At 34.8% G+C, this 21,176-nt stretch overlaps 1 protein-coding gene across 2 annotated transcripts in view; it reads left to right on the top strand.

Annotated features, from left to right (window-relative positions):
• Positions 1 to 21,176, top strand: part of MMS22L (MMS22 like, DNA repair protein) — a 138,660-nt gene that overhangs the window by 14,723 nt on the left and 102,761 nt on the right. Inside the window, exons 8-10 of one of the 2 annotated variants that reach the window (XM_050786559.1) lie at positions 397 to 527; positions 4,613 to 4,726; positions 13,345 to 13,521. In XM_050786559.1, coding sequence (XP_050642516.1) covers positions 397 to 527; positions 4,613 to 4,726; positions 13,345 to 13,521 — 422 coding nt within the window. Of the gene's footprint in view, positions 1 to 396; positions 528 to 4,612; positions 4,727 to 13,344; positions 13,522 to 21,176 lie in introns of those variants that run through there. The other variant, XM_050786560.1, reaches the window with a different exon arrangement.

The raw sequence follows: 21,176 nt of genomic DNA, 5'->3' as shown, positions 1-21,176 counted from the left end.
GCTAACACGGTGAAACCCGGTCTCTACTAAAAATACAAAAGCAAAATTAGCCATGCGTGGTGGCGGGCACCTGTAGTCCCAGCTGCTTGGGAGGCTGAGCGGGGAGAATGGCATGAACCTGGGAGGCGGAGCTTGCAGTTAGCTGAGATCGTGCCACTGCACTCCAGCCTGGGCGACAGAGTGAGACCCCATCTCAAAAAAAAAAAAAGAAACTTTTGAAGATAATGTTTATCAGTGCTCATATGAGAAGGTTGTCCTCAAATTCACGTTTTATTTGCAAAAAAAAGTTAAAAACTGTATGTTTTAGTTTTGTTATAATTTAAAGACATACAGTCACTTTTTCCTTTATGATTTAGTAAAATCTGTATTTTAAAACTATTTTTATTACATTTTCAGAACAAGTTGTATATGGTCATCAGTTTATGAATCTGGCAAGTGACAGTTTAACCAATGTCAGCCTGTTTGAAGAACATTGTGAAACTCTGCTTTGTGATTTAATAAGCCTGTCACTCAACAGGTATGACAAGGTAATGCTTTAAGAGTTTGTTTGTGTTTTTGAGACTTAAAGACAATATTCAGTCCTTAATGCATGTCGTTCAATCTGTAAGAATTTAATCTAAAATGGTTTATATGTTCTAATTTTATATGTAGTTGCTATTATCTGGGACCTGAAAGGGAAAACAATTTTTGTTTAAACATCTAAAACAGGCTGGAGTTGGTATTTTAGAGCTTTTCTTTTTCTTTCTTTCTTTTTTTTTTTTTTTTTTTAAGAAAAACAGCCTTTTCTATTTTGACAAAAATAAATAAATGGTGTTTACCGAAATCATTGGAAGCCTAATTTCTATCCAAATAATAGAGACCAGCTCTTTAATAATGTATTATATTGCTGTTATGTAATAATAAAATAAATGCTTACTTAAAGTTACTTGACACGTTTTAAGAGAGGATTTTCTTGCTTGTTTTCATAAAAGGTCTCGAATCATGGGTGAAATTATGTGTTTTTATTAAATTGTGTTTATCATAGAGCGTTTAATGGAGGTAGTGATTTAAAGGTGCTACAGAGCATGTTCATTTTTAAGTAGTGGAAATATTTAGAGTATTATCTGTTATTTTAGATTACAAGCATGAAGACTATTTTTGGGAAATCAAGATTTAGGGAAAAGGAGTTTTATAATTTTTCAAAATTTAGATTTTTTATGCATTATCAATATTTTTACAATGTAGTGTGTATGTGTATTAGTGGATTAACCAGATATGATAGAATAACTTTTAAATATTTATTTATTTTTGATGATTGACAAAATTATATATATTTATCGTACACATCATGTTTTGATATGTGTATACATTGTAGAATGACTAAATATAGCCAATTAGCATATATGTTATCTTACATTCTTATTTATTTGTGTGACAACACTTAAAATCTATGCTTTTAGTGATTTTCAAGAATATAATATAGTACATTGTTTTTAACTATAGTCATCATGTTGAGCTTATTCCTCTTATATCTAACTGAAATTTTGTATGCTTTGATCAACATCTACCTCGCCTCCCTCCTAATCCTCCTCACAGCCCTTGGTAAGGATCATTCTGCCCTGCTTCTATGAATTCAGCTTTTTTAGATTCCACATATAGGTGAGATTGTGTGTTACTTGTCTTTCTGTGCCTGGCTTATTTCACTTAATATAATGTCCTCCGTGTTCATCTATATTGTTACAGATGACAGTATTTCCTTCTTCTCAAGGCTGAATAGTAGGGTCATGCACTGTGTAACAAAGTTTTAGTCAGTGACAGACCACATATACAAGGTGGCTATACCACATAGCGTAGGTGTGCAGTAGTAGTCTGAAAAAGTTTTAAGTACAATAAATCATGTTAGCCTAAAGACGCGCTTCTCAGAACATGTCCTGCTGTTAAGTGACATGTGACTGTATTCCATTGTGTATATAAACCAGATTTTCTTTATGCATTCATCTGTTGATGGGCAATTTGGCTGATTCCATGTCTTGGCTCTTGTAAATAATGCTGCAGTGAACATGGGAATGCAGATATCTCTTGAACATACTAATTTCATTTTCTTTGCAAATATACCTAGTTGGATTGCTGGATCATGTGGTAGTTCTGTTTTTAATTTTGTGAGGAACTTGCATACTGTATTATATGATGACTGTACCAATTTATATTCTCACCACACTGTGCAAGGGTTTTCTTGTCACCACTTCCTCTCTGGCATTTGTTACCTTTGTCTTTTTGGTAGTAGCCATTATAACAAGTTTGAGGTGATGTCTCATCAAGTTTTAATTTGCATTTCCATAATGAGTAGTGATGTTGAGCATTTTTCATATACTGCTTCGCCATTTGTATGTCTTTTAAGAAATGTCAACCAGGCGCAGTGGCTCACGCTTGTAATCCCAGCACTTTGGGAGGCTGAGGCAGGCAGATCATGAGGTCCGGAGATCGAGACCATCCTGGTTAACACGGTGAAACCCTGTCTCTACTAAAAATAGGAAAAATTAGCCGGGCATAGTGGCACGTGCCTGTAATCCCAGCTACTTAGGAGGCTGAGGCAGGAGAATTGCTTGAATCCAGGAGGCGCAGGTTGCAGTGAGCCGATATTGTGCCACTGCACTCCAGTTTGGCGACAGAACGAGACTCGGTCTCAAAAAAGAGTATGTCTATTTATATTTTTTGCCGATTTTGCAGTTGGATTGTTTTCTTGCTATTGAGTTGTTTGGGTTCCTTATATATTTAAGATACTAATCCCTTATCAGATGTAGTTTTGCAAATACTTTCTTCCATTCTCGAGATTTTCCCTTCATTCCATTGATTTTTTTTTCCTTTGCTGTGCAAGTATTTCCTTTTTATTTTGACATAATCCCATTTGTCTTTTCATTTCCGTGGCCTGTGCTTTTGGGGTCATATCCAAGAAATCATTTACCAGACCATTGTCATATAGCTTTTCTCCTATGTTTTCTTCTAGTATTATAGTTTCAGGTCTTATATTTAAGTCTTTATTTTGAGTCGATTTTTCTATATGGTGTGAAACAGGGGCCTAAATTCATTCTGTGTGTGGATATCCAGTTGTCCCAACCTGTTTATTGAAGAAGCTGTCCTTTCCCCATGTTATGCTCTTTTCATCATTGTCAAAAATCAGTTGTTCTATTTTGTTCTGTGTCTGTTTGTATGCTAGCAGCACACTGTTTTGATTACTATAGCTTTGTAGTATATTTTGAAGTCAGGTAGTGTCATGCCTCGAGCTTTGTTCTTTTTGCTAAAGATTACTTGGTCTATTCAGGACCTTTTGTGATTTCCTACCAATTTTAGGATTGTTTTTTCTATTTCTGTAAAAAAGTGTCATTAAATATTTTGATAGGGATTTCATTGAATCCGTAGGTCACTTTGGGTAGTATGAACATTTTAATAATATTTCTTCCAATCCATGACCACAAGATATTTTTTCTGCTTATATGGGTTGTATTCCATTTCTTTCATCAGTGTTTTATATTTTTCAGTGTATAAGCCTTTCGCTCTTTGGTTAAATTTATCCCTAAGTATTTTTGTTTTTGTGGGTATATACTATATATGGGATTGTTTTATTGATTTCTTTTTTGGCTAGTTTGTTGTTATTGTATAGAAATGCTATGGTATTTTGTATGTTGATTTTTGTATCCTGCAACTTTACTGCATTTATTTATTTGAATAATTTTTGATGATGTCTTTAGAGGTTTCTATATATAAGATCATGTTATCTACAAACAGCAACAATTTTAACTTATTTCTTTCTGTTTAGATGCCTTTTATTTCTTTTGCTTAATTGCTGTGGCTAGGATTTCTATTAATATCCTAATACTTTTTTTTACTTTGTATTAGGTTAGAAATGTGTGCATAGCTTATGTAAAATATTGCATATATTATGAATTTAAGAAGCCTAGCTATATTTGCAAATATAGTGTACATTCTGTGCATTATCTAGGGCTGTTGAGGATTTTTTTGTTAAAAAAAGGTAAGTAATTTAGAAATTACTTAATCATTATAAATCTCTAATAACTATTTATTGTCTTGCAGAATTTTTACTGTGTTTACAGTGAATCAGAATTTATTTTCTAATCTTTTAATTAGAAGTCTTTTGTTGTTGTAGATGACTCAGAGCAAAATAAGCAAACTGGCTCTGAGGTATAATCTAGCCCATTACCTATTTCTGTAAATGTAGTTTTGCTGGGATATAACCTGGTCCATTTCTCTTACTGATTATCTGTGGCTGTTGTACCGAAATGGCAGAGTTCAGTAGTTGTGACAGAGACTGTATTGCCAACAGACTCTTAAAAATGTCCTATCTAGCCCTTTATAGAAAAAGTTTGCTGACCACGGGACTAGATGATTAAAAGGTTTTTTTTTAAGTTGAAATCAAATTAATCTGTACTTTTTGTTTTAAAATGGAAATTTATCTCAAAAATTAAATGAAATTGCACATTTTCAATAAATAGTTTTATCTAATTGAGAATAAATTCTTAGTCATCTAAATCATTCTTTTAAAAGTATTTGAAAGATATATGGCATTTAAAATTCTGCTGCTGTCTTATAAATAACACATTTTGGTTATTTTCTATAGGTGAGGCCTTCTGAATCATTAATGAGTGACCAGTGTCCATGTTTATGCATTAAAGAATTATGGGTTCTACTTATTCATCTTCTAGACCACAGAAGTAAATGGTCTGTCTCAGAAGTAAGTTGGAAAATTGATATGTTAGTTATTGTTACTAACCTTTATATTGATTTAATCCAATGGTTTTGACTGAGAAAATCTTAGCTTCCTCTTTTATAATAAGGCAATGATAACCACCAAATAGAGCAATAACTGAGTACTGAATATCTACTTTATTTTTAACCCTAATTATTTTTAGCCCCAAGTTAGTAATCTGAAAAATCTAAGAGCAGTACAAGGTTCAACTCTTATTTTTTTTCAAGTTTTGTTGTTGTTCTATCAGAAATCTTTTAGACTAAGGTATTTACTACCCATTAGTAACCTAGAAAACATTTTAGTCAGGAAATGTGGCAGGTTTAGAAGATATGTGGAGAAATAAAACAGGTTTCTATTACTCAATTTTATCTTATTTCAAGGAGGGAGGAAGAGAAGCAGAAAAGGGAAGATGAGAAACTTACTTTCACTTCATTTTCAGTCATGTCTTCAGAACAGGGCTTTATTTTATTTCAAGTACTGTAAGTTATTGAAAAAGAGAAGTATCCCTAGGTAGAAGTAAACAGTCTCTTGTAAAACAATATCAAAAATGGTTTATGTTATATGAAAGGGTACTTTTGATTTTTTATGGATTTAAAAATTTTCCAGGTTTCTGTAATTTGGGGTTTGGGTGCTGCTATTTTTTTTTTTTTTTTTTTTTTTTTTTTTTGAGACAGAGTCTTGCTCTGTTGCTCAGTCTAGAGTGATCACTACAGCCTCTGCCTTGTCATGATCTCGGGTCACTGCAGTCTCCGCCTCCCAGTTCAAGCAATTCTCATGCCTTAGCATCCTGAGTAGCTAGGATTACAGGCATGCACCACTGTGGCCAGCTAATTTTTGCGTTTTTGGTAGAGACAGGGTTTTACCATGTTGCCCAGGCTGGTCTTGAACTCCTGACCTCAAGCGATCTGCCTCCCTTGGCCTCCCAAAGTGCTAGGATTACAGGAATGAGCCACCATACCTGGCCTGCTGTCTTTTTTTAATAACAACTCTATTTTTATAGGTTTGCAAGTACTGTATTTATTTTGAATTATTACTTTAGCATCAAATAAGTGTAAACTTAATATATCTTTGTTGAGTTAAAAATTTTTTTTTTCATAACCTAGAAGCAGTTGCTGAATTGCGTAAACTTGAACTTTGGTTCTCAGGCATTATGGGGTACAAGAATAGAAGATACAGTTCAGAGTTGATCAAGTTGGTAGCCTACAACTACACCAATTATCCATAAAACTGGGCACTTAGAAAGGTGAACTAGAAACTCAACTAGATCTGAAAGGACAATTGACTATCTTTAACCATGGTGCTTTTCAGAAGTTTAAAATTGCTTCTGTGTGTTTTTTGTTGTATTCTATCCCTTATGTGGGATTACAGACTGAGTTCATGTTACCTAGATTTTATTAAAAATTTCAAACAGTTGAGCCGAGGAGATCAAGGATACAGTGAGCCAAGATTGTGCCACTGCACTCCAGCCTGGATGACAAAGTGAGACCTTGTCTTGAAAAAAGAAAAAAAAAAAAATTCAAGCCTTTGAATTCTGGGTAGCCAAGAAAAATGGATGGATGCCTAAACCCACATCTGCCTACATAATCTTCCAACAAAATATAGAACAGCAAAATCAAATATATCTACGGTTGACTCTTGAACAATGTGGGAATTAGGGATGTTGACCCTTCCCCCAACATGCAGTCAGAAAGCTGCATGTAACTTTCGACTTCCCCAAAAAACCTTTAGTAGCTTACTGCTGACTGCAGTCCTTACCCATAACATAAAGAAACGATTAACATGTATTTTGTATGTTGTGTATATTATATACTGTATTCTCATGATAAAATAAACTAGAGAAAATAAAATGTTAAGAAAACCTTAAGAGAATATATATTTACTTCTCATTAATTAAGTGGAAGTAGGTCACCATAAAGGTCTTCATCCTTATCTTCATGTTGAGTAGGCTAAGGAGGAGGAGGAAGAACAGGAGGGGTTGGTCTTGCTGTCTTAGGGGTGGTAGAGATGGAAGAAAATCCATGTATAAGCGCACCCATGCATTTCAAACCTGTGTTCAAATGTCAGCTGTATACAAAAACATGCATATTATATAACTGCAAATGGGAGTGCTTAGTACCGTCAGTTTTAAAAACAGAAAGCCACTAAAGCTCTTACCACAAGCCTTTCTAATAAGGCAGGGCAGTCTGAGAAAAACTGCTCAGAGAAGAGATATAACAGTGGTTATATTTTAAAATCATTGCCAGAATGTGAAGATACTGAAAAAGTTTTCTTATAGATCAGAGAACTGATGATAAGAAAGAAACATAGAAGTGTCCATATTACATGGAGTTTCTGTAGAATAAAAATATGAAAATGAGTCATGGTACCTACCCATTGGTGATTGGGTGATGAAGAGCACCAGAAGAGAAAGCAGAGAATTTAGGGTCTTAAAACACCACCACCAAAAAAAAGAATAAATCAAAGGACTCATACCCATTCCCACCACCAAAAAAAAAAAAAAAATTCGGTAAAGAAATGGGAAAATGGGACTTTGGTGCATTGTCAAAAGAAGGTGCCCCTGAATTAAGAATCTTTTAAGCTAGTCCTAATCTACAAAATGAACGGAATGAAACTAGACCCTTATAAACTTACTAGAAAAAAACAGATTTGATATACTTTACTTGATGGCATCCTCTCCCCCAGAAACAACTGTATAAAACAGAAGAAAATGACAGCATTGTAGATTGAATTAATTTGTCTGTTCAGACTACATCTGGGAGTATAGAAAAACACCTTGAATAAGATACTCAAATGTTAAAAACAAATGGACAGAAAACGGGTTGGATGGAAAGAATACATTGAATGTAGGAAAGAAATAGGAAGAGGAAAATTATATCAGAATTGATTAAATTACAAGATGACTAAGGGAGAATAGACTTAAGTGAAAATTTAATAAGGGGCATAGAAGAAAGGTTGAAAAACAACTAAGGGAATAAAAATGAGATAAATATGAAGAGAGTGAGAAAATGGTTGAGGTGGAAGATAGGCAAAGATGAAATAACTGTACATATAAATGCAATCCCTAGAAAACACTGTGATATAGCTAATATTAAAAACTATAATCAAAGGAAACTTCCCAGAAATAAAAGATCTAAATCTATATTTTGAAAAGGCGTACTGGATAATTTGAAAGATTAACCCCAAGCAATCCACCCAAAGACAGGTCTTACTAAAACTGTTTCACTTTAAACATAAAGAAAAAAATCTCCAAGTTCTCTAGGCACAAAGACCAAACAACTTATAAGAGCAAAATAATTTTATTGACACTAGACTTGCAAAGTCAATTTAAAGCAAGGTCTGAATGCAGCATTTAAAATGACTCAATGAAAAAGTGTGCGCCAAGGATTTTGTAACTTTGACGCTAGCAATCCCACTTCCAGGCATTTACTCTAAATGTATACCCTCCAAAATTAAAATGCATATGCATACGTTTATTTATTGCAGTATTGTTTTTATAGTAGTATAGTAGAAACTATCTAAATTCTCATGTATAAAAGAGTGGTTGAGCAAACCATGGTCTATCTGTACTCTGAAGTATTATTCTGTATTAGTGTGTGTTCTCCAGAGAAACAGAGCCCATAGGATATATAGATTTTTGGATTTATTATAATGAATTGGCTCACAGAGTTATGGAGGCTAAGAAGTCCCGAATCTGAGATTGGCAAGCTGAAGACCCAGAGGAGCTGATGGCATAATTTCCAGTCTCAGTCCAAAGGTCTGCAAATCAGGAAGGCCAATGGTGTAATTTCCAGTCTTGAGTCCAAGTTTGAAGGCAGGAAAAGAACAGTGTATCAGTATGAAGCACCGGGTGTCCTCCACCCTCAGTATGACTTTTTGTTGTATTCAGGCCACTAATGGATTGGATGGCACCCACCCATATTAGAGAGGGCAATCTCTTTACTCAGTCTACCAATTAAAATGTAACTCTCAACCAGAAAACCTTTATAGACACACCCAGAATATTTAACCAAATATCTTGGCATCCTGTGGCCTGCTCAAATTGACACATAAAATTAACGATTCTATTTATAGTTATGCAATAGAATGAGGAAGATATCTGAACTGATATGGAGTGAGTTGCAGAATGTATTGTTAAGTAATACAAAGTTCAAAACAATATAGGATGATGTTACCTTTTGTATAAGAAATTAGGAAAAAGGAAATGTGTGTGTGTATATATATGTGTGTGTATATATATTCAATTGTGCACAAATACTGGAAAGACAAACTATTGAGATTGGTGGGTAAAAATGAAGATGGATGGGTGAAAATGGAGTGGAAGGGTTTGATGTAATTATTTGGGTAGTTCTGACTTTAGAATCATGTTAATGTTTCACATGCCCCCAAATTGAATCAATCTGTATGAAAGGTGCACTCAGTGGAATATAACAGAAACAACTGAACTTAAATGTATTTTAAATGAATAACACTGTTTGTGGAGATTGGCAGTACTAACCCAGGTAACTTTAGAATGTACTATTTTGACACCGCTGTAAGGCTAAAGACAAAAGAATCATAAAGAACTGTAAATATTTCACTTAGGAGATTTGTTTTTTACATTGTTATGTGAAGATTAGCAATTTAAAATCTATTATATTTGTATTCTTGGACTGGACAAATTAATAAATACATTGTGTGTAATTGGAGTCAGGTTCGTCTGTGTTGGGAAATTGAGTTATACATATGGAAAGAAGAAAAGCCAGCATGAACCACAATATTTTGGATTAGAATTTGATATAGTGTGAAATACTTCTTTTTAATATATAGGACCATGTATAAATGTATATGTGTGTGTGCATGCATCCATTTCCTACCTTTTTCACTGGGTGGGCTTACAAGCAATGATCCTGAGTAATAGTATACACATTGCAGCTATATCTTAGTTTCAAAATAACCATTCTGTAGTGAAAGGAAACAAGAGTCTCACCAAAGGGCTGATTACAGGATGAAGCATGGAAAGTAAACATAAGCCTGCAACATCTTGTACCAGAAACTAAAGAAGTGCTCAAAAAATGATGAGTACATGTCAAAAGGACACTAGAGTCAGCATTAAGGTCTATAGGCTAAAACAGCTTTATTTTTCCTCACTTTTTAAAGAGATTAATAGGTAAAGAATTTTAGGTTGACAAATACTGTTTTGATACAGTAAGGATATCATTCCCACTGGTCTCCATTACTGTTGAGCTACAAAATAGTAAGGGATTGTAATCTGTTCAGTAGGAATATGTGAGTCCCTACCGATATAAATAAATTGGGAAAAGGGAAACTCTTCCTAATAGATGTAGAGTCATGGAATTGGAAAATCACCATTTGACAAACTCCATGGTAATTGTTTCAGGCAAGAATCCTCAATGGATGCTTAAAGGAGTGGACAAAACTGATGAAAAACAGCACATGTACATAGTTTGCTAAGATCTTTACATAATATTTATCAATTATAAAAGGGAAAATAATAACTTTATAGTACAGAAAATGTGGCAGGTACTACCTTAATCAAGTAATCAAAGTTAACTATTAATAGGACCGGTTGATATCATGTGCCACCAGTATGATGCCTTGAAAGTACAAAAATAGGCCAGGTATGGTGGCTCACGCCTGTAACCCCTGCACTGTGGGAGTCCTAGGTGGGAGGACTGCTTGAGCCCAGGAGTTCAAGACTGGGCAACATAGAGACCTCGTCTTTACAAAAAATAAACAAGATTATTTATGTGTGGTGGTGGCATGCCTGTGGTCCCAGCTAGTTGGGAGGCTGAGGTGGGATGATCACTTGAGCCCAGAGTTTTGCACCACTGCCCTGCAGCCTGGGCAGCAGAGTGAGACCCTCTCCCCCAACAAAAAAAAGAATAAAATGCGTAATATCAGACAAACCTAAATATCTGATATACTCTTTAAAAATATCAAGCTTATGAATGGTATAATCTGAGGAACTCTTACAGATTAAAGGAAGCTGAAGGAACTAACAGATTAAATGATGTGATAGCTAAATGCATCTTATGATTGCTGCATAATGGTATAGTAGACTAATTTTGAATAAGATCTGTTATGCACAATAAAAAGATGGAAAACATGAAACAGTGGTTAAGAGACATTAAGAATAGAGAGGATGTCTGATATACTTCTAACTATAGTTAAAAAGGAAGTGGAACAACAAAAATATTTGAAGAAAAAAATGACTTGAAAATTTTCAAATGTTAATGAAAGCTAGTCAGATAAATTCAAGGAACGCACATAGGGTAAATAAAAAGAAGAAATACACCCAGATGCATCACAGTGGAATTACAGAAGACCAAAGACAAAGAGAAGAAATTTAAAGCATCAGACAGAGAAATGTGTTACTTTATTTTATTTTAAGAGAGAAGGTCTCACTCTGTCACCCAGTCTGGAGTGCAGTGGTGTGGTCACAACTCACTGCAGCCTCAACCCGTTGAACTCAAGTGATCCTCCTGTCTCAGACTCCTTAGTAACTGGGAGTACAAGCGCATGCCACCACGCCCAGCTAATTTATTTTTTTGTGGAGATAGGGTCTCTGGGCTGCCCAGGGTGGTCTCAAAGCAGTCCTTCTGCCTTGCCCTCCCAAAGTGCTATGATTACAGGTGTGAGCTGCCACAGCTGGCCAATATAGCACTATTAAAAGAGTGACAATCAAATGGACAGCTGACTTTTCAACAACGGAGGCCAGTGGGAATGATATCCTTATTGTATCAAAATAATGTTTGTCAACCTAAAATTCTTTACCTGTCAATATATTTAAAAAGTGAGATAAAATAAAGCTATTTTCATTGAAGCAAGATCGAAGGGAATCCTTAGGCAGAAAAATGCTGATGCCAAAATGGGAATTCTGAAACGTAGAAGAAATAAAGAGCAAAGAAAGTGATACATGTTTTGTATAAATCAGTAATATAATTTATTGGAATTAAAAAATAGAGCTAAAGCATATAGTAATAGTAGCATCTAAAGTTAGTAGGGCATAAATGAGCTAGAGTCTTTTAAGGTTCTTGTTTGTTCTAAGAGAAAGGTCTATATTAACTTACTAAGATATTTGGATATATGCTGTTTATTTCTTAGATCATCACTAAAAGAAGAAAATTGGACTTTTTAACTTCCAAGCAGGTAGATGGGGAAAAAATAAATATTCAACCCTAGAGAAGGAGGTGTTGGTGGATACAGTAGGTATACAAATAGAAATATGCAATAAGATTGTAGATTTAAAACTAAATGTATTAGTCATTATATTACCTGCAATGGTACTACTAAAAGCTCCATTTAGAAGACGTATTGTCAGGATAGATTGTAAGCCGGTTTACAAGAGGCATATCTAAAACAATATATCAAGGTTCAAAATGGATAGAAAAGATACAAGAAAGTGACGTATTAAATATTGGAAAAATTTTGACTTTCAAACAAAAAAGCATTAAGTTACTTTATAGTGATGAAAGGTTTACTTTATCAGTAATATAAATTTAAATTTGTAGTGGCTAATAACATGGTGTTAACCATAGCAATTTAAAATGGACAGATTTTCAAAGAGAAATACACATGCATAGAAATAATGAAATATATTTCTAAATAACTCATAGATTAAAGAAGAGATGATGGAAATTATAAAATATTCTGAAGTAAATAACATTCTGTAGACTTAAGTTTTGGAACTACAGCTAAAGTTATAATTAGAGGGAAATTTGTAACTTTATATGCAAATACAGGAGAAAAAGATTGAAAATTAATGAGCTAAGAATTTATCTCAAGATGTTAGCAATAAGCCCTTCATAGTAAATCCAAAGAAAGTAAAAGGAATACAATTAAAAAATTAACAAAAAATTATGAGATTAAAACAATGAAAAAGATAAAATGAGCCAAAAGTTGGGTCCTCAAATTGATACCTAAAATTGGCCAATTTTATTTACAATTACAAAAATACTCAATACTAGAAATATAAAAAGAAACATGACTTCAGTTTCTGTATACATTAGAAAAGTAAGAGATACTGTCGACAACTTTATGTCTAATAACCTGAACATTTACATGAAATACCTAGAAAAACCTAAAACTCACTAAATGTTCTGCAATAGTAGATTGAATAAATGTTTTATCATACAGTCATATACTGGAATATTGCAATGAGCTATGGCTGTTTTCATTAATACAGATAAGTTCAGAAACGTAGCGTTGACCAAAAGAAGCAAGTTACAAAAGAATTAGAAATAAGCTGCTTGAGAATACAGACATGCATTTAATAAAAACAAAATACAGATGAAGCCACACAATATGTAATATAGGCTGGTATACCTGTGTGGCAAAACAAAAAAGCAAGGAAATGATTTATCATGAATGTCAGCAAAATTGTTACCACGGATGGAGGAAGAAGATGTGGTGACATGTAAGGTACTTCTAAAGTACTATTTATGTTCTGATTCTCAACCTGGGTATTTTTATTATTTAAGTTTCATATATGTATTTTGTCTTTTGTATGTATGCTTCATTATAAAAATGGAGAAAAACCACTAAATCAAAGGTTATTGAAACTGTCTTAATTTAATGGAATCAAATTACCTCTGTTTCTATAGTCATTTTGGAACTGGTTGAATAAACTACTTAAAACACTGCTTGAAAAATCAAGTGACCAGAGAAGACCCTCTGTGCCTGTAATCCAGTCCAGGGATCCATTAGGTTTTAGTTGGTGGATTATTACTCATGTAGCATCATTTTACCAGTTTGATCGCCATGGAGTACCAGATGAAATGGTAAGACTTCATTTTTTTAAAAACTTTCTTATATTGTGAATTAATACGTAATTATTTGGACAAATTAGAAGATAAGTGAGCAGGAACAAGAAAAGTCAGACTACAATCACAGAGATAAATTATTTATATCCATGTATAATGTTTCTGTAAACATCTTGAAAAATTATAAAGTTCATGATTTAATTGTTTAATTAAAAAAAATAATTTGTAGAAGATTTGGTATGTAGTCCGGGCCCTGCTGCTGAACAGTTGTGTGACCCTGAGCAAATTACTTAAACCTTTCTGGTCTTGTTTTCCCTTAACAAAAAATCATGGGATTGGATTGTCACAAAGGTTCTTTGTAGTTTTAAAATCTGTTATGATTGGCAAATAAAGTTCTCGAGGAATGAATTACTTATTTTTATGAATAATTTAGTAAAAGTACTGCAGAATAGCACTTCTTTAGTGAAGCTTTTTGCTAAGATAATTTATTAAGCAACCATGAAGTTTGCTTCTAATAGGAAGAGATTTTAACTAATATATTAATTTCTCATTAGAAACATTTTTTACAGTGTTACTTTAAAACCCCATGAATAAAGTCAGCTAATAGATGTATACTTTGAAGACCTATTTTTATACAATTTCTACCATATTCAGAAATTAATAGTAGTATATTATTATATCAGCCTATCAGTTCCATAAAATAAACATCTAGAATCATGAAGCCAGTTTGTCTGTATTTGCAAAATTGGTCTTTTTTATGGCAGTGGTTCCCAAACCTGGCTGATCATTAGACTTACTTGTGAGTTTTAACAAATCCAGGTATCTAGTCCAGCTGCGGTGGCTCATGCCTATAATCCCAGAACTTTGGAAGGCCAAGGCGGGTGGATCACTTGAAATCAGGAGTTCAACATCAGCCTGGCCAAAGTGGTGAAACCTTGTCTCTACTAAAAATACAAAAATTAGCAGGGCATGGTGACACACACCTGTAGTCCCAGGTATTTGGGAGACGGAGGCAGGAGAATTGCTTGAACCCGGGAGACAGAGGTTGCAGTGAGCCGAGATCACACCACTGCACTCCAGCCTGGGCAACAGGGTGAGACACCATCCAAAAAAAAAAAAAAAAAAAAAATCCAGATATCTAGATCTTAACTGTGGAAATCCTGATTTTTAAAAAGTTCCTTGGTTCTCATCCTCTATGAGGTTTGGGAACCATTGCTTTATAAAACATATTCTTTGATAGGCTTGATAGATTTTCCTTTTTGGAATATTGGATAGACCCAGCTTTGAGAAGTCATTCATGGAATCTGAGGGTTAGTTAGTATTAATATAGCATCATAGAAATGGAAAGGGTCTCAAAAAGTCCTCTAAATAATTCCCCTAATAATAAAAGGTCCTGTAGGAGATCCCAGAATACAGTGAAATAGTCAGAAATTGCTCTGAGGAGTTCACACACAGCCCAATATCAGTGTATTTGAGTATTCTACCAATTTATTGAGAAAAGTCAATGAACTTCTCACAGAAAAGAATTGTGTGTTTTTTGCTTATATCCATGATTATGTACCATGCTAATACAGAGCAAATAATAAATTTTAGCAATTGCTACTATTACTATAGTAAGTGCTTTTATTAAACGTTTTTTGGAGTTAATGTGATTTCAGTTTTTTTTAATTATTAGAATATTAGAACAATATTAAAGGAATTAAGAAAATTTACCTGTAATTCTAAGGTCATAATATAAGCATTTGCATTTCTCTTCCTTTTTAACTTTAGTTCCTCCAAGTATATATTTCTTATTTTAATCAATGTAAGTAAATATGGCAATTAGTTGTTTCTGAGTTTCTGTTATGCATTAGCATAATACTAGGTGCCTATCAGAGGATACACATGAAATAGATTGTACTACTTTTTTTTTTTTTTTTTTTTTTTGAGATGGAGTCTCACTCTCGCCCAGGCTAGAGTGGAGTGGCGTGATCTCGGCTTACTGCAACCTCTGCCTCACGGGTTCAAGCGATTCTCCTGCCTCAGAAAGTAGCTGGGATTACAGGCACACACCACCACGCCCAGCTAAGTTTTGTATTTTTAGTAGAGATGGGGTTTCACCATGTTGGCCAGGCTGGTTTCAAACTCCTGACCTCAGGTGATCTGCCTGCCTTGGCCTCTGAAAAGTGCTGGGATTACAGGTGTGAGCCACCACGCCCTGCCAGATTGTACTACTTCTTGCTTCAAGGAACATGCTTTTAGGTTATTAATACTTGGTGGAACTGTATAAACAGTTATTTGAATGCATAGTATATTTCAATATTAGTTGATATTGACCCCCCAGATATTCTCAGTGTGGTAGACAATCTAGTCACATTAATATATATCATTGCTATTGCTATTGTAATATTGAATTGCACTGATTTATAACCACCCATGGTTGCAGTGCTGAAATCACTCTTCTATTTCTTTTTTCTTTTTTTTTTTTGAGATGGAGTCTCACTCTGTCTCCCAGGCTGGAGTGCAGTGGCGCAGTCTCGGCTCACTGCAAGCTTCACCTCCCGGGTTCACGCCGTTCTCCTGCCTCAGCCTCCCGAGTAGCTGGGACTACAGGCACCCGCCACCATGCCCAGCTAATTTTTTGTATTTTTAGTAGAAACGGGGTTTCACTGTGTTAGCCAGGATGGTCTTGATCTTCTGACCTCGTGATCTGCCCACCTTGGCCTCTCAAAGTGCTGGGATTACAGGCGTGAGCCACCGTGCCCAGCCCTACTCTTCTATTTCATAGAGAACTCCAGAGGAGATTATTGCTTTTATTAGCTCTGAATCAAGATAGTAAATGAATTGTCTGTGTTTAATATAGCTTAACTCATGTCTTTTATATTTGTCAGCAGTTCCTGTGTGATTTTCTTTTGCCAAGATTTTTAAAAATCACATATTTTATGTAGAAGGTTTTAAAAACAAAGGCCCTGGTAATTATTATAAAAAGGATATGATAAAAATGATGAAGATGTGAAATATGTATGTGTATATGCACATGTAAAATAAACTTTGCCTTTATATATGAGTCCTCAAAGAGTTTTAAATATTTCTGGATTTCTTAAAGGCTTTTAAAGAAAAACAAGCTCTCTAGTTAATAATAGTTTTCATTTGGGGTAAAATATATGCTGCATTTGCAACGTATTTAATATTTCACAGTGACTATGTATTATCTCAGTGAAATATTCCAAAGTAGGTGAGAGGATAATATATTCATTTTACAGGTCAAGAAATTGAGATACACAGTGGTTAAATATCACCCCTATTTTATCTCTTAGATAAACTTGATATTAGAGTTCTCCTAAGGATTGCCTCTTACGACTAGGTATTTGGTAGGGTAACCATGTGTTCCATTTTGCCAGGTACAGACAGTCCTACTTTATACCTTATTGTCTATTTATCCTGATTAATTTTTCCTTTTATCCTCAAAGTGTTTAATTGACAAATCAGACAGTAATTCTAATCTATGAACATAAAGGCATATTGATGTATTGTTTCTGAGATATTATATAAGATGTTAATTTGGGTCTGGGATCTATTTAGAATTTTGAAAATTTTTTTTATCCTTATGATATATATTAATATAACCAACTACAATAGAGAAAATGGTTGTGCAGTAAGCATGCTTTATTCTAATAAGTAATCTGGAGTGAGAGATGATATGAAGTAATAATGGCTAGTCATATGTTCTTCACCAGAGAAATATCTATAATCTTGTGGCAGTGTGGCGATGTTTGTTTTTAAAAGTTAACTGCTTTGCCCTGAAGGTTAATGTGAAATCTTTACATTTTAAATAGGTTTAAAATGTAAACCTATAGTGGATTTGAATCACAAAGCTATAATGGATTTAACTCACAAAGCTAGCCCATTTCTTAGTGTTGGCCTATAAGAAAAATTTGAGATCTCACTTTTTATATTAGAGTCATTAAATTTTCATACATTTCTGTTTAATGCTTTTCTCTCAGCCAAGATGAGAGTGGGTTACTCTCTCACAATTCTAGTCATCTATTTTAAAACCAAATACAGTTTAAAGAGCAAAATTACTTCTGGGCATTGCAGGGGGTCAGTTTTAACAGTGTTTTCTGTACCCAGAACATAATGCAATTAGTCAGGCTAGCTGATGCTTGTCTTTGAAACATCTGAAATAGTAACCAGATAAAAGTGTGAAATGTAACCTTAAAATGAGAGCTGCACCAGACTACCTAGTCTGCTGGAAGTGGAGGGTGGAGGATCTGTTTTACATGTCTGGTAGAGATCCTACCGATACTAAAGCTTAAATGGGTGTCTTAGTTTTAATGGTGAGATAAGGAATATAAAATGTAGCCTCAAATTGATGACATTCTACCTCCTTTCTATCAGCAGATTTAACTTGGTATGTAGAAAAAAAAAATGTTGTAGCTTCCCAAAGTGAAATTTTATTGTGCAAGAAAAATCTATATCTCTTTGATACATATTCTCTTACATTTGATTTGAGCATGATGTAGTTGCCATTCTTTTATTTGAATTGCAGTTTATTTTTGTTTTAGATTATAGCCACAAAACTGATTTATATAGTTGAAATTCCTTGGGTGAGAATTATACTGTTTTTCTGTAATTCTTGTGATTCAAATGCTTTGATAACACTGAATGATTGAAATATACTCAACACTATCCAGTTATAAAGCTAAAACTTAAATTATATCAACCCTGTCATGGCCCTTCTCACTTGGCACTGGAGGTGACATTTTCTTAATAAAGAATGATACAAAAATGAATTGCTGAAATCTGAGGGAAGGCATGCTAAGGAAAAAAAAAATGGTTACTGGTACATGTTATAATAGAAGAAATATAGGCTTTGGCGCCAGATAACCTTGGATTTGAATTCATTCTTTGACTTGTACATACATGACCTTTCTGAGACTTAATTATGTTTTCTGTGAAATGGGGAAATTTTTTTGAGGAGGTAATATTGCAAGAACCTGACACAGTGGACGTACAGTATTGATAGAAGAAAATGATCTTTTTTTGAGAGAAACTTTTAGTGCCAACTACCAAGTTTGAGGGGACAGTCCCTAATACTGTCTTTACTTCTGACACCAGTTGCAAGCTCGGGGTTCCCAAAACTACCTTAGTTTGATAATTTGTTAGGACTCACAGAACTCACTGAAAGCTATTATTTTGTTTTCTTAAAGGGGAAGGATATAAATTAACATCAGCCAAGGGAAGAAGGGCATAGGCCAGAGTCCAAAAGTACCAAATGTGGACCTTCTATTGTTTTCTCTTCATGGAGTCAGGCCACATTCGTCTCCTGGCATCAGTGCGTGACAGTATGCAGGGAGTGTTGCAAAACAGGGGTATTCACTCAAGCCTCAGTGTTCATAGTTTTTATGGGAGTTCCATTAGTAGGCATGGACTACTGAATTGCTCACATGGCTGATTTCAGTTTCCAAGTCAACTGACTCAAAGACCCCAGCCTGAGTCACATTGTTGTCTTTTGGGCATGACCAGACCCTAAGCTAAGACTATGTGGATACGTCCAACCTTCACTCTCTATCACATTGTTAGATTATCCAGTATGACCATAGGACCCTAGTCAAACAAAGATGCTACGATCAGGTATAACATTCCCAGGACCCAGAGATGACCTCCAGAAAGCTAGGGTTAAAGGCCAGATCTTTTTTTTTTTTTTGAGACGAAGTCTCCCTCTGTTGCCCAGACTGGAGTGTAATGGCGTGATCTCGGCTCACTGCAACCTCAGCCTCCCGGGTTCAAGCAATTCTCCTGCCTCAATCTCCTGAGTAGCTGGGATTACAGGCACGCACCACCACACCCTGCTAATTTTTGTATTTTAATAGAGACGGGGTTTCACCATGTTGGCCAGGCTGGTCTCAAACTTCCGACCTCAAGTGATCCGCCTGCTTCGGCTTCCCAAAGTGCTGGGATTACAGGAGTGAGCCACTGCACCCAGCAGGCCAGGTCTTTTCTTTGGGCAAGGCCAAATTCTTTATTCCACATTTTCTCCCAATAAATGTTTTGTTGCGTTCACTTTATTTTTGTATGTCAAAAAGTCAATAATTTTGCTAAAAATAAATCATTGTATTAGTAATCTATTGCTGTGTCACAGAAGTATCAGCTTAAAACAAAAATTTATTATCTCACACTCTCAATTTCTGAGTCAGGCATTCAGGAAAAGCTTAGCTGGGTGGTTCTAGCTCAGGGTCCCTCATGAGGTTGCAGTGAAGCTATCAGCCAGGGCTTCAGTATCTGAAGGTTTAACTGGAACTGTAGAATTTGCTTTCAGCTTTATTTTTTTTTGTGGGCAGAATGCTTCAGTTTCTCATCATATGTGCTGTTCACAACACATTAAGTTAACAGGTCAGAGTATCATGAAGATGGAAGCTTCAGTGTCTTGTAACCTATTCTTGGAGGTGACATACTATCACTCATATTGGTATTGGTAGTCTGTTAGTGACCAACCCTAGTACAGTATGAGAGGGGATTGTAGAAAGTGTAAATTCCAGGAGACAAGGATTATTGGGGGACATCTTAGAGGCCGACTACCATACTCAGTATGCTCTTTATTAAGAAAATATTTATTTAGTGATTTACTATAGTTAGCATTTTATATGAATATTGTCTAGCCATTTAAAATCATGAGTATTCACTCATTCACTATGATTTAACACTTTCTTGGTCATTTGAGTTCATGCCTGTGAATATCATATTCTTTATAACAGTGATAAGAAGGGTATGATGAAGGTCTTCTACTTTTTAAGGCCTCAGGTTCTTCTTTTTGAGGTCTTATGATTACTTTCTTTTTATTTCTGAGATGAAGCCTTGCTCTGTCACCCAGGCTACAGCACAGTGGCATGATCTTGGCTCACTGCAACCCCCATCTCCCGGGTTCAAGCAATTCTCCTGCCTCAGCCTCCCAAGTAGCTGGGATTACAGGCGTCTGCCACCACATCTGGCTAATTTCTGTATTTTTAGTAGAGACATGGTTTCACCATGTTGACCAGGCTGCTTTCCAACTCGTGATCCACCCGCCTCGGCCTCCCAAAGTGCTGGGATTATAGGTGTGAGCCACTGCTCCCGGCCATGATTACTTTTTATACCTTTTTTCTCCCTCCACATTAGAAACTGGTTATTATTTGCTTATTCTTTAAAATGTTTTCTTTGCTTTTGGTTTTGTCCAGTATCCACATATCCAGAACTTTAAGAACTGAATATTAAGTGAACTGAGTGTCCTCTGAGAATGTCATCCAGGCTTTCCTTTTGGAAATGTGGAATTGTTTTAAGTTCCTACCTAGCCTTTGTGAAAGTCCTTTCTAGCTTTCTTCCTTATCATGGAGATCATTCTAGATAGTCGAGGTTGTCAAATAGGTAGCCATTAGCTATATGAGGTAGGACCGTCTAAAGCTTTCTTTATTTTCTGTATAAAATTTTTAGTCACTTTGTTTACTAAAGTAGATGGTCTCAGGTTTATTGTTCATAAAATGAAGGAAAAAGCTCTAGTGATTAAAGTGGAAAATAGGGATGATTACTCAGCATAAAAAAAACCAAAAATACATGTAGATATATAATGTTTTTTTTTTTTTTTTTTCTGTTGGATTTTGTATCTGAAAGAAATGAAATATGTGGTAGAATATTTATAATCTTACTAAAGCACCACTGTT

Source organism: Macaca thibetana, chromosome 4 (assembly GCF_024542745.1).
Source record: "Macaca thibetana thibetana isolate TM-01 chromosome 4, ASM2454274v1, whole genome shotgun sequence".
In the NCBI taxonomy this organism is placed as follows: Eukaryota; Metazoa; Chordata; class Mammalia; order Primates; family Cercopithecidae; genus Macaca; species Macaca thibetana.
Note: the sequence above shows the minus strand (reverse complement) of the source record. Positions and strands in the feature narration are given on the sequence as shown.